This window comes from Rhipicephalus microplus, chromosome X, assembly GCF_043290135.1.
Source record: "Rhipicephalus microplus isolate Deutch F79 chromosome X, USDA_Rmic, whole genome shotgun sequence".
In the NCBI taxonomy this organism is placed as follows: Eukaryota; Metazoa; Arthropoda; class Arachnida; order Ixodida; family Ixodidae; genus Rhipicephalus; species Rhipicephalus microplus.
The window spans coordinates 79357759-79371406 of NC_134710.1; the positions used below are offsets into that span (position 1 = coordinate 79357759).

At 43.1% G+C, this 13648-nt stretch overlaps 1 protein-coding gene across 2 annotated transcripts in view; it reads right to left on the bottom strand.

Annotated features, from left to right (window-relative positions):
* Positions 1 to 1760: 1760 nt before the first annotated feature.
* The window catches only part of LOC142775628 (uncharacterized), a 64448-nt gene continuing 52560 nt past the window's right edge, over positions 1761 to 13648 (bottom strand). For both annotated transcript variants that reach the window (XM_075877192.1, XM_075877191.1), the window contains exon 2: positions 1761 to 5208. In XM_075877192.1, coding sequence (XP_075733307.1) covers positions 4766 to 5208 — 443 coding nt within the window. In that variant the 3' untranslated portion in view covers positions 1761 to 4765. The remainder of the gene's footprint in view (positions 5209 to 13648) is intronic.

The following is a 13648-nucleotide window of genomic DNA, read 5'->3' on the forward strand; positions in this document are numbered from 1 at the left end:
CAGCGCCACCATGCGTTGCTTTGGCTTCCTATAGGGTTAGATGTTATGGCAGACAGTGCGGTGAGCGCCGTCGTTTGGCAGCGTGCTGGGCTCGGCAAAGTGCTAACTTCTCTTAACTCTATCTTGTAATAAAGAGCCACTTATATACAGGGTGCCCCACGTAACTTTAGCCGGAGTTTTAAAATATGCCAAGACACGTAATTACGATGTGGCCAAATCTATGTTGCTCACCATTGCCTAGAGTTAGACTACTTTTTGTGTTCTCAAATATTGTTAAATTAGATCTGTTTAATTAACTAATTTTTGAAGTAACGAAGATGGATAACAAATTTCAATTATAAAGTTGCAGGTCGGTTTGCAAAACGTCCAAATAGATAGTTTTGAACTCTATATCTGTTAAGTATTAGTGTTTTTCTGCTAATTACAAATGCCAGCAAAATAAAAAATAACACGTGACAAACCCACTCGCGCGACAGTGCACACGATGTTTCTAGTGCATACGACCGACACGCTTCCCTCGCTCTGGTTTATGACAGCGATAAGCAGTCACAGCGGTTATCGTTTTTGTGGCCGATAGCAAAACGTGTTCATCGTAAAGCCACCACCATCGTTGCGATCCTGCCAAGACAGCACAATGGGGCAAATGCTATGTTCGTTCGTACGCGGAACGTTAGGGAGCACTCGAATCATTGCGCACAGTGGCGCACGAGCTGGTTCGCCACGTGGTATTTGTTGTATTTCGCGGGCGCAGAAAAACACTAATACCTAACAGGTATAAAGTTCAGAACTGTCTAATCGAATGTTTCGCAAACCGGTCTGCAACTTTCTCATTGAAGTTTTTTTTTATCTATCTTCGTTTCTTGAAAAGTTAGTTAATTAAGCATATCTAATGAAACAATATTGGAAAAGACAAAAGATAGTCTGACTAACTCCAGGCAACGATTAGCAACGTGCATTTGGTCGCGTCCTAAGTACGTCTTCCGGCATATTTTTAAACTCTGGCTAAAGTTGAGTAGGGCACCCTGTATAACGAGACACATTTTCTTGCTACACTCGTCCCCACCCGCATAGTCTGCGCCGCCCGTTTCTCGCCGCAGGCTGCAGAGCAACGTCCGCCACACGCCACATCGCGGCCGCACTGCCGAGAAGCCTGGCCATGGTGCTTCGGTGCGGTGGTGCCATCTAGTCTTGCATAGAAAACTAGCTGCGGAAAAGCGTCTATAGTGGGTATTTTGCGTGCGCTGCAAGATACCCACTTCATGTGTTGCAAGATACCCACTGCATGTGTTGCAAGATACCCACATGTGCTGCAAGATACAAACAATGCCAACGCCGCCAACAAGTAAGCCTCGAATCTAAGAAGCGTTGCCTCTAAAAATAATTGACAGGCGTAATGTAATGATAACAGCGTATAGCGCAACGCGATCGCAGAAAAAAAAATGGACGAAATACTCTGCAGCTGTTGCGAGAACAAAAATTTAATATTTTTCAGCGCAATTTATGCGCTGTTACGGCCTTCAGGGCAATTAGCTTGCATGAATATTCGTGGATTTCGGCGTCCTGCGCCATATGGTCACGTTAGTGAGGTCCGGAAAGTTATATATACCGTTGGCGAAGGGGGAATATGTAGAATTTGAAATATCTTCTTTCTTTCCGCCCATTCATATATAGTGAGTGCTGTAATTCATTTTGACAAAAAAAAAACATTGCTTATGGGTACATTTCTGGAAATTGAAATAATTCTTACACTGACTCTCGAACACGATCGCAGAATCGCCCTTTATTTAATGTTTATTTACAACACAAGACTTCACTTCAATTAAAAAAGTGAGTATTGACATATACGCCGCGGTTGGCTCACTGACTTGAATGTCAATGGCTGTGGCTTTTCACACGAGCATTTCGCGCATATATTTCAGGTAACGTCAAATTCGATCAGCAAAAATTTATGTTAACCCAGATATACAAAGAAACGTTAACGGAATGCTCGTTTTACTTAAGTAGGCAATTCATGAACTGCATGACGTGAGTAGCCCTAAGTTTGGTTCACAACACTAAGAAGCAGAATATAGAAGCGCGAAAACAATTTTTTTAGTTTCATCAAATAAGTTGTTTCTGAAATGGTTAGCATTTTTTTAGTTGGTGGGTATATACATGTTCATGGTAGGGATAGTCGGCTTGCATAGACATCATTTTTTTCCTACGACCTTGTAACAGCAACAGCAGCATGCTTTATAGGCTCTTTTGATTAACTTTGTAAATTTCATGGTGACTTGCTCAGAGCGAACTTAACATACGGCTCTGCAAGGATGGTGCTTCGTCAAAACAGGAAGCAATGCAATCAGATCAGAGCACTGCAGCCACTATAAATGACTATGACAGCATACCCTGCATAAAGGCCCTCGGCATTCTAACGAACCGTTCCCCTTCGATAACGATTATATGGAAATATGTTGTGCTATTTTTTTCACTGTCACAAAATATGTACTTTTGAATAAATGAGTCAGCATGCCCAGTCACACGGGATCATATACAGGCTTGCTTGTAGTGATCAGATAAAATTTTAAGTGAGAACTTCCTCAATAGCATTCTGTTCGTCACAACGGTTGTACGCAAAAATTTATGACTGCGGGGGCACGTAAGCTGCATTTACGAAAGGCAATTAACCTCAAACACAACACAAACAAGCACCGCACGTTGAATCTGCCCGCTGGCTAACTGTTACTGAAGCTTTGAAGGCATTGCGACGGCCTAAGTGTATATTGCGGAATGCCCGAAGTGCACAGGTTAGCTGGTTCATGCAGGAGGTGCGCGATTCCGCGGGTCCATGTGACGCGAATGTCCAAATAAACGATCTCGCATTTACATATGAAAACCATGGTTTTTATGCGTGTGCGTTCTCAAAATCGAAGACCCGACGCGACTACAATATAGAACTATAACACAGCGCGAGCATGAGCTACATTTTTTGAACAAATTGATATTAACTTGTAAAATGCAAAATAATATTGTGTAAATTTTTAGAATGTCAACATTCATTGATTTTGCGAGTATCCCAGATCTGTGAAATATTGCATAAAATGAAGAAAAAAAAAGATCAGAAACAGCACTTGAAACGATGCAAGGGAGAACATACAAGGACTCGCAGCACTGGGTGGTGTGTAATCGGTTGGCTTTTAAAAATTTTCAGCGCTCTACTATACCTTTCAAAACATGTGCCAGCTAGCCTATGCCTCACTGTTCATCCTAAAATATTACTCTTACTCTTTCGTTACAGTTATTTTCACTCACGCTTTCTTTTTACACATAATACCAAGCAACAATACAATCATAGTCAATTGCGTAATCATGAATGCCTGAAAACCTTCATTAGCACGCTTCATTAAAGACTGCTTTATCGATAAGTCAAAGAATATCACGCTTCAAAAACCTTATTTGCTTATATGCCGGCTAATTACACCTTATGGCGCTATTCGCTTGGATTGTTGAGAGCAGCGAGGTCGGCTATGTACATGAACGCGGGGAAAATCAGCGGTTACATCATTCAATGTTTTGCGCTGTTGATTTGTATTTGCCGTTATACTTTTACAGGCGTTGTTGTAACATGAAAAAATACATTTTTTTGTTTAGATAGCTTGAATATTTCTCAGTGTATACATTAATAATACTTCTACGAGGCTAACGAATAACTACTTCCCACTAACATCTATTCTTGGATTAGCTCCATTTCCATTACACAACAAGCTTGCAACCGGACCATACTAAATTACAAATCACAAGTGATTGGCGAGAAGCAAAGACATCAGGTGATCGCGTTACAAGAGGAAATGCCTCTGAAATAGCGCCTCTTGGTAAATGCTCTAAATAAGGCGCGCTGCATCGAATTCACACCCAGAACACTGTGATTCGCACAATCCGCGTGCTCGAATTAAGGGACAACTCGCGAGGAACAGTTGCCCTTTGGCACTGGTATGGAATTTCTCATTGACGGATGACCATCGCCATCACGTTCCCCACATCTTCAGAACACCAACAAAATTCATATTGACACGAATTGTGGCGAGCCCGCCTTTGTACTTTAGCTTCATTTCGGGAAGTCGAGAGAGAAGGCACGTTTAATACGTGTCAAATAAATGGACGTACATGAGCTATTGACACAAGAGCTGCAACGTTCAATACTTTTCCCATTTGTTTGAGTTATTTTTAAAAGTTAAAACGTATAAGAAACACTTCTTATGTTTTCAGCTGATTTAATTAAGTCCGCCAAACGAAAAAGGGGTGTTTTATTTGCAAAAACTATATAGGGAACGAAAAGCAATAGGTGGACGCAAATTTTCCTTCGTCACAAATGTCACTAAAGTATGCGCTTTGTGTCTATACATAAAACGACGGCGTGGGAGAATAGGGTCAAATCACTATTGTGCAATTTTTCATCGTATTTTCACAGAATGGATGGAAATATCTTGATTACGCTGAATGATTGTTTCCTAGCATGAATAGGTTAACAAAAACACACGTGGAAGACACAAAGAATGCGTGCATGGATCTGCTCGATGTCCTTTGTCGATGTTCAATTCACTGGCTGTAGGTTATTTTTCGCTCACTCTTGGTGACACCCCACTTGGATCCTTTCATCAACCAACTTTTCGCACGGCTTAACCTTGTATATACCACAGCTTCGAAGACGGAGCCAGCTCCGCCGAGAACCACACGCAACAAGCGAGTCCCAGTCAGGCCACGGCACTGCAGTTCATGTTCCGTACTGCTACTTTTCACCTCGGACACTGAACGAGTGCAACTCACAAGAGAGCAAGTGCTGTGACTCCGCAGCGCTGGCCTGCAGTCGCTGCTTTGTCAGGCCATGCATGCGCATTACTTCGGCGTAATCGGGTGGCTCGTCGGCCTGCCCTATCACGGCCTCCTCGTAGGACGGCGGCGGACCACAGCAGGTGACATCCGGGGCTGCGGCCGCCAACGCATCCATGGCCTGCTGGTGTTCGCTGCACGTGCGGTAAATGTTGTAGGCACCGCAAGTGGCCACGATCAGTACGACGCAGCCGATGCTGATGAAGTAGTAGCCCTGATGCAACGCCGAGCCGAGGCCCACAGAAGCCACGACCAAGAGACACCAGAGGGCGTTGAAGCCGTACAGCAGGGCGCGCGGCAGCCCCGGGTTCCGGCAGGCCGGCATGGGGAGACAGCGGCATTCTGCGAGCATGAACCAAAGCTAGCTGACAACCTGGATTTTGGCAGGCATTCAGTGTGTCAGCTCAACGTTCGGCCGCTTCAAGGAAGTATCAAAGCGGTAATATGCTCTCCGGAGGAAGGCCTCTCAACCACCTGCCTCATTTAAATAAAACATAATTTAATTTCAGTAAATAGTGTCCTAATTAAAATCTATAGTAATCGTATAATGCATGCCGCCACAGAAAAAAAAAGTTGTAACGAGGGCAATGAGTAAATATTCCATTTCTCTTCATTTTGAGAATTTTAGGGCACAATATTTGAAACATCTGGTATAGTATAGAAGTATAGTATTTAGCGCCCGATCAAACTTCCTTGGAGACCTCAATGGAGTTATCCCGGACTTTCTGAAGTTATGATTATATACCAGGTTCACATGCCAGGTCCCCCGTTAAAATTCTATTCATGCAGAGCCAAGCTGGCTATATCAACCCTTCATTCATTTCGCGAAGAAAAAAAAACTAGATTTTTTTGCATGTAGCACGTATTTATTACCTGCAAAAATACTTCTAGTCATTCCGTTTTCGGAGGTATACGTTTAAGATACACTGCAGAAGTTCTCATAAACTTGGTGCATCGGTTCCGGGGCATCACGACAGAGACGTATTTGATGCAGTTTGTAATCTTATTCCAGTCACTATAGACGTATCCTACTTTAATATATACTGTGATAAATACTCGGGGAATATTTTTAAATGTCTTAATATATGTAATGCATGCATTCCAAACTATTCTAGACAGGTACACGCCCCGCCGCGGTGGTCTAGTGGCTAAGGTACTCGGCTGCTGACCCGCAGGTCGCGGGATTGAATCCCGGCTGCGGCGGCTGCATTTCCAATGGAGGCGGAAATGTTGTAGGCCCGTGTGCTAACGTTTGAGTGCACATTAAAAAACCCCAGGTGGTCGAAATTTCCGGAGCCTACGGCGTCTCTCATAATCATATGGTGGTTTTGGGACGTTGAACCCCACATATCAATCAATGGCCAGGTACACGAATTTTTCTGATCTGCTGAAATTTTCATAATTTAGTTATTATAATAGCTGTTATTTATTTTTTTCTATATCTTTACATTTTTTATATTTCCTTTATTATATAATAATTATTATTGTAGTTTTCATCGCGAGATTACAATATACGCTCTCTTGACTAATCACCCGTAGAGGGTACGTGCCACAGTCTGGAAGATGCCAACAAACAAATGAACAAATCATGACGCGTACTGATGAACGCACGCATTTTCTTGAGCCTTTGTCGTCAACCACCCATGAGTAGTTTTCCTCGTTATCGCTGATGCGAAATGGGAGAGAAAGCGCTTGAAGAGGGAGGCAAGTCTCCGTCGTTTTGTTCCGCCGCGGTAGTCTAGTGGCTAAGGTACTCGGCTGCTGACCCGCAGGTCGCGGGTTCGATTCCCGGCTGCGGCGGCTGCATTTCCGATGGAGGCGGAAATGTTGTAGGCCCGTGTGCTCAGATTTGGGTACATATGTTAAAGAACCCCAGGTGGTCGAAATTTCCGGAGCCCCTCCACTACGGCGTCTCTCATAATCATATGGTGGTTTTGGGACGTTAAGCCCCACATATCGATCAAAGTCTCCATCGTTTCGCTCGTGCTTGATAGATTCTAAAAAAAATCCGACAATATATGCGTAAAGCAGTAAGGTCTTTGAATGAATCAATCCAATGATTACTTGAAAAAGAGGTGCAGGGCTCCTTCAATGTGAGCTCTCAGTGCGTTGCTTGACAATAAAGCAGTGGATTTAACCCTCTCTGCATAGCCTCTTACTCAACGCACACATTTGTTTTCTCATATACATACTTTATTGATATATTTTTCTTCTCGCGTATTCAATATCCGTGGAAACACTAGATATCTCATAAAGAAGCATACTTCTGTATTCTAAACAGCCGTCCCTATTAAAAAGATCAATAAAGACGGGCTGATCGTAATCTGAAAAATTCTTCACAAGAGTACAGACTGAACAGTCCAAGCCCAGCAGTGCGAACGTTTTCTATTAAAGGGGCCCTGCAACTTTTTTTTTTTTAGTATGCATGGTCAGCAAAACGCTGGCGCTTAGTAGTCGAGGCTCCTGAGAACTCGCGAGCCAAAAATATTACAGCACAGCATGATGCCTGTAATTTACAATAAATTCTTAAAGTCAGCTAAAAAATGCTTTCTTTTCTCTCGATAGATGACGCTACCGGCTGAAAAATCAACGCTCGTCACTGGTCAAGTATCAGCCATTGCCTGTTTTGAGCCTGACGCGCTCGCCCGGTCATTACTGGGCCACGACTTACCACGCGCGGACTAGCCATCACACTGAAAAGGCGCGCATTCGAAGAAAAAAAAAGAGAAAAGGTGTTCAAGGTGAAGAGGCAGGCGTTACGTGTTTTTTCCCCTTTGCCATCCGCTACCACTTAGCTTCCAGCGCTTTTGTCTGGAAAAAGAGAACGCAATCGCAGTTTGCGACAAATCTTAGTCACTCCGATCGTACTGGACGGATTCTAAAAATTTTTGCGGTGGTGAATTCGTGGGGCAATAACCTCTTTTAGTGAATACATTCCATGGATACTTGTCAAAGTGTCCCAAGACCCCTGTAAAAAAGGCTTGGCTATGTGCCGGTGATTCATAATCTGAAAATTAATACACATATTCCTCCTGACGAAGTGCGGGAATGTCGCGACCTTGCCGTGTGGTGTTTTGCATAAAGTTTCCTACATACACTGTAGGAAACTCAATGGTGCATCAGACGGCCTTCTTGGTCTGTATTTTAAGCCTTTGAAAAGTTCAGAGTTGGCACTTTTCTGTCTCCTTCTACGTCATTTCGTTCACGGTTGCTCACATTGCGCCCAAACGAAGCCAACACAAACTCGCTCAAGTCCGGTTTGCGTTTGGTCGCCCTCTCGATAAGCGATATGGTCATGGAACTCGTCCCAACGGGAAAAGGCGACAAGCGCACGATAAGGGACTACGCGGCGAAGTGTAACAATGCCACCATGAAAATATATGGTGCCGCGTAATTTCACCTATACGATCAGATCGCCTATTGACCCCTAGTGATCGACATGCAGACGATTGTACCTGTAGCTGACAATTGCGAGTGCAACTTGTTGTCCTGCAGACGTGCCTGTAAACACGCAACCTTTTGTGAGTAGCGAACAATAGCGCAAACAAACGATAGGTCACGCACGGAGCGGGCCGCTCATCGGCCGGCGTTACGCAAGACTAGCCTACTGGAATAAACAATCAGAACTACTGAAAAACAATACCGTAGCGCTCCAGCCATCCTGGGTCATGGCGTGAGCTTGGCGAAACCACCAGCATGTCGAATAAAACTGATCATCGAGAGGACCCCGCTCGCTCTCGGTACCATGAGATAGCGCTTGATCAGGCTATACCGGTCGACTCTTACGCTAGCGTTCAATAAACACCTATACAATTGGTGGAGAGTGCTGTGCCTTCAAAACAACTCTGGTCCCCCATCAATAAGCCTGGAGCTCAAGACGCCGCCCATCAAGCGCCTCTTCCGTTTGACCTGCTGCATGGTCCATACATATGATGCTATTCAATTACATAATTAACAAAATTCACTATGTTTCATTGTTGTATTGTTTACTTTAGAATACTGATTGTAATTGGAAAACTTGATTCACGTGCGTAACAATCAACTCATTTACAAAAAATTCTTGGATTAGCGAGAGTTTTCTTGCATAACAATCCACTGACAATACAATGAAACATAATGGCATTCCAATTATCGTACTAAAACGGATGTCCGTTATTCGTGTGCATGCATGTGCCACAGAACAAAGACAAGCGCCACTACAGTCGCTTCTTCACCACTAAAAATGAAGAAATGTCCGACTACCAAGAAAGTCCACAGAAATAGGGAGAACCCAACTACTCCTAACTGGTCCACTATAAGGCATCGCGAAACCGAGAATGAGGCATAATTCGCGCTATGTTCACATGGCTCGATGTTCAAATAAACGCCCAGCGCATGTGAGAAGCCAGACAAAAGGACGCATGCCGCGGCAAATGAAAAACTCTAAAGGAGCAAACGCTGAAGTCAGAAGGGACTTTCGGTACTTTCATCCCCATTTCTCTCATTTTCAAGAAAATGTTGTACCTTTTTGTTTCTCGTATGAAAATTCAGCGTCACCCCTGTAAGCCGTGTGCTACAAGGCTAAACTTGTCATCTACCTTTATGGAGTAGAATGGCTCCGCGATAAACTTAGTGATAGCACCTTCCCCCCCTTGCTTTTTCTTCACTGTTTAAGCGTTTTCGCGGAATTTAAGAAGTACAGTCTTCTTATATACATATACATATATATATATATATATATATATATATATATATATATATATATATATATATATATATATATATATATATATATATATATATATATATATATATATATATAGTCCAACTCATTTGAAGGATGTTTTCCACGAGCTGTTTTCATTGAACGAAGAACCAAAAAAAAAAACACTCTACCATGGCAACATTCATCTGTCACGCTTAATAAATAATCTGGTTTTTCAAGGTTCTTCATTCAGGTGAATGGTATAGAGAAGATTGTAAGGCAAACTTAAGCTCACCTAAGTGAATGAGTTTATACTGATGGCCATGCTTCCTTGCAGCAGTTTTTCACCGATTTACACGCCGTATATACACTTAGATTCTCACCAACTTTACGCTTATCCCATCATGCTGAAACTAAGTGACAGTGCACTCGTGGCAAAAGAAAAGAAAGAAAGATGGAAAGAAAGAAAGGAAAAGTTCACGGCCACTCTAAGAAAATGAAGCCAGCGAAGCTGTCAGCATTTTAAGTCCGGCATAGTGAATACTGTTTTTAGGGTGATCATTATTGACTATACTGTGCGAATACAGACAGCCGCGGTAGTCTAGTGGCTAAGAAACTCGGCTGCTGACCCGCAGGTCACGGGATTACATCCCAGTTGCGACAGCCGCATCCTCGATGGAGGTGAAAATGCTTGAGGCCCCCGTGCTTAGGTTTGGGTGCAGGTTGAAGAACACCAGGTGGTCGAAATTTTCGCAGCCCTTCACTACGGCGTCTCTCATAATAGTATGGTGATTTTGAGACGTTGATTTATTGATTGATTTGTGGGGTTTAACGTCCCAAAACCACTATATGGTTATGAGAGACGCCGTAGTGGAGGGCTTCGGAAATTTCGACCACCTGGGGATCTTCAACGTGCACCCAAATCTGAGTACACGGGCCTACAACATTTCCGCCTCCATCTGAAATGCAGCCGCCACAGCCGGGATTTGATCCCGCGACCTGCGGGTCAGCAGCCGAGTACCTTAGCCACTAGACCACCGTGGCGGGGCGAGACGTTAAACCCCAGCAGTCATTATACTCTGAACGAATAAAAAGACATCCAATCAAGGAATCGGTGAAATCATACCCATTTCGGTTTACTTTTATGTCATGCCCATATTTTCGACCCGACATCACTGGCTTAATAAGGCTAAACTGCACACCAAAAATTTTTCTACGTTTCCCTCGTCCGTGTACGCGATGGCTAGCCATATGAAGCTTCGTTATAAAAAGAAAAAAAAAAAGACGTGGGCGGAAACTATAGTGTTCTCGTGAGTGGCACAGTTAAAAAGGCTATGACAATTCGGAATGTCACGTTAACAACTCGAGTAGAAGCGGAGCATTGCCATAAATGTTTGCGTCGTTTCGCGCTGTTTACAGCCTCTATCGTTTGTTTTTGTGCTTGTCTTTGCCGTTCCAGTTCGAAGTGACCGCTTCGGCCGATAACAGCGCCGTCGGAGCGTCGGCCGAGAGACTCACGTGAGGGGTCGTCTGGCTGCGCTTTTAAAAGAAACAAAGAACGAGAAATTTCTAGAAGCACGGCTAGAACATAGCGACGATAAAAAGAAAAGTGGAGGCGCTACACGCTCCCATTATTTTTTTTTTTTTTTCATTTGTCGGAGGGCATACGTGCTTCAGGGCGCGTACGCCAGAGGCAAGAAAATGTTCGACTATGTTACATCATAAATTATTCTCTTCAGCGCACGTTTAATTTAACATCAAAAACAAAAAGGATCTAAATCGGTGCCCAAAGTCTTCTAAAAAAAGTATGCCTTGGAGTTTCACCAGAAGTTGCCTCGAACTGTTAGAGGCACGCGTTTTGGGAAGCTGAAAACTGGAACGGCAGTGCATTTTGTAGCCCATTTTGAGGTTGCATATATCTCTAGTGAGCACGAGTCTTCGGATTACTACTATGCAGGCATGGCTTCACTACTAGCTCACTTCGCTTTCTGGGTGACAGCTTGCTCTCAAAGGTGAATGTTTAAAAAAATGACGTGCATGCTGAGTAATTAACGTGACTATCGCTGAATTTTTTCATACCGCGATTGTCTGTCCTATAGACACGCAGCATATATCTGCGAGAACGCCAGGTGACCCCTCATGACCATTTTGTTTTGAGGAATGTGTCCCGCGTGAAAAAAAAAAATACCTACGTGTTTTGTGTATCTATCACCTGTACGTTGCCATTCTAGAATTCTGCAATTCTAAACCAATAAAGTTTTGATTCTAATATACACTCTGTCCGTCAACAAACCATTACGCGTCGTTCTATACGTCTATACCGTGTTCACGTGAGCGCATACATCGAAGTAAAAATACGAGCGAACGCTCTCTAATGTTACGCACAAATTGCCAAAAAAAAAAAGCACGAGGTGTAGTGTTGCACACCTTCGCGTGCGAGTGTGGATATGAGTACATTGAGCTGACTAAGGACGTTAATAGACTGCTGAATAAGCATGACTACGACGTGAAGAAGAGACATGGGGAACGTGCAGTGGTTTAGCTGTGCATGCTACATGATGCTGCATCCAAGAGTCACAACACCACCTGGCGAAAGGCAAATGAAGAAAGAATATCATGTCACCTCTATCTTACGTAGCTCTAGGTACACAGAAAACACGCAACACGCGATCGATAGCGGCGATCACCGTTTTCCCGTTTACCTATTTAGTTTAGCTGCCCTACGACACCATGATCAGGCCTATAGTCGCTTGTGAGTCTGTGTGAATCAGGCTACAGTGCGAAGGTCAGAATGGTTCCGTTTACTTTTCGTTTTTTTTTCTTTCGTTAGAACTTTGAGTTATTGTTTCCGTGCGTATGGTCACCGCAGCCTCCTTTTTCTCTTTTCTTTTGTTCTCGGACGTCAGCCTTTGTCTACAAAACCTATCACAACAGATACTATATATAACTCTTTTGACGATCTTTCTGTTTGTAAACATGCTATAGACAATCTTCTGTGATTATTCCGTGTCAGTTTACGTTCAAACACACAAAAGACGTTGTGTATTCAATACACGTGCCCCTCGTCGAAGATAAACTTCTAAACTTAATGTCTCCCACCTACAACTGTGAGAGCCATACGATGGCGCTGTCTCCCAAGATCCACCCTCCAATAGAATCAGTATTACGTGTAACAAAATTTAATGAGCTGGCTTGAGACTGGCTAAGAAAAACCCCACTGCCTTAATTGTAGGAAATGTTGCATGGTAGTATATTCTAGATGATGAGATAAACTTCTAATAGTAATTTTACGCAATACACATCCTGAATAATCTTTGGCTCTCACAACGAAAAGGCTGCTTAGGTTCCTTTTTTATAACTATAGTGGCCTTTCTTCTTTTTTGTCTTTTACTTCGCTCGTGCTATTCACTCAATCGCTGCTTATCTAAGAAGGAAGTGAAAGAACAACATAACGGCCACACCATCTTTCTCCATTTATTTATATACTAATAATAAGAATAATGTCGATACACTAAATTACAACTACAACACATGAGCGTACACATACACATTTCACGGCAAGAAGGTTGATAAGCCAATCGATATTCTATAAACGGCAGTTGTATATTACTCAAAGTTGACTACGGGATAAATGTGCTGTTATGCACTACGTCACACTTACCTAATCATCCAGCACAAATTTTATTACATACTTTAAGCAGAAGACCAAGAAGGGGCAAAAACAAACCTAATTAACGCACTGCAGTTCAGTAACAGATAATTTCATCTCATTCAGGAGCACGTGTTGATGTGGCACCGGTTGTAATGCGACGCCACAGCGCGCGCAGAGGAGTAGAATCATTATCATGGGAGGTTGATGCCCTTGAGAGTAATCAAGAATTCCCTGGTGTAGCTGATTGTATATATTGGCGAAATATACATTGGAACGCCAATGTATATTTCGCCAACGCCAATACATTGGAGAACAACATTGACGAACGACAGCTCCAAATAAAGTGTTAATATGCAAGACATGTTTAGATACTGCACACAGATGGCGAACTGAGCTCAGAATTGTGCAACTCTGATATTTTCCCCCCTTGCGACTTTGCGCACACT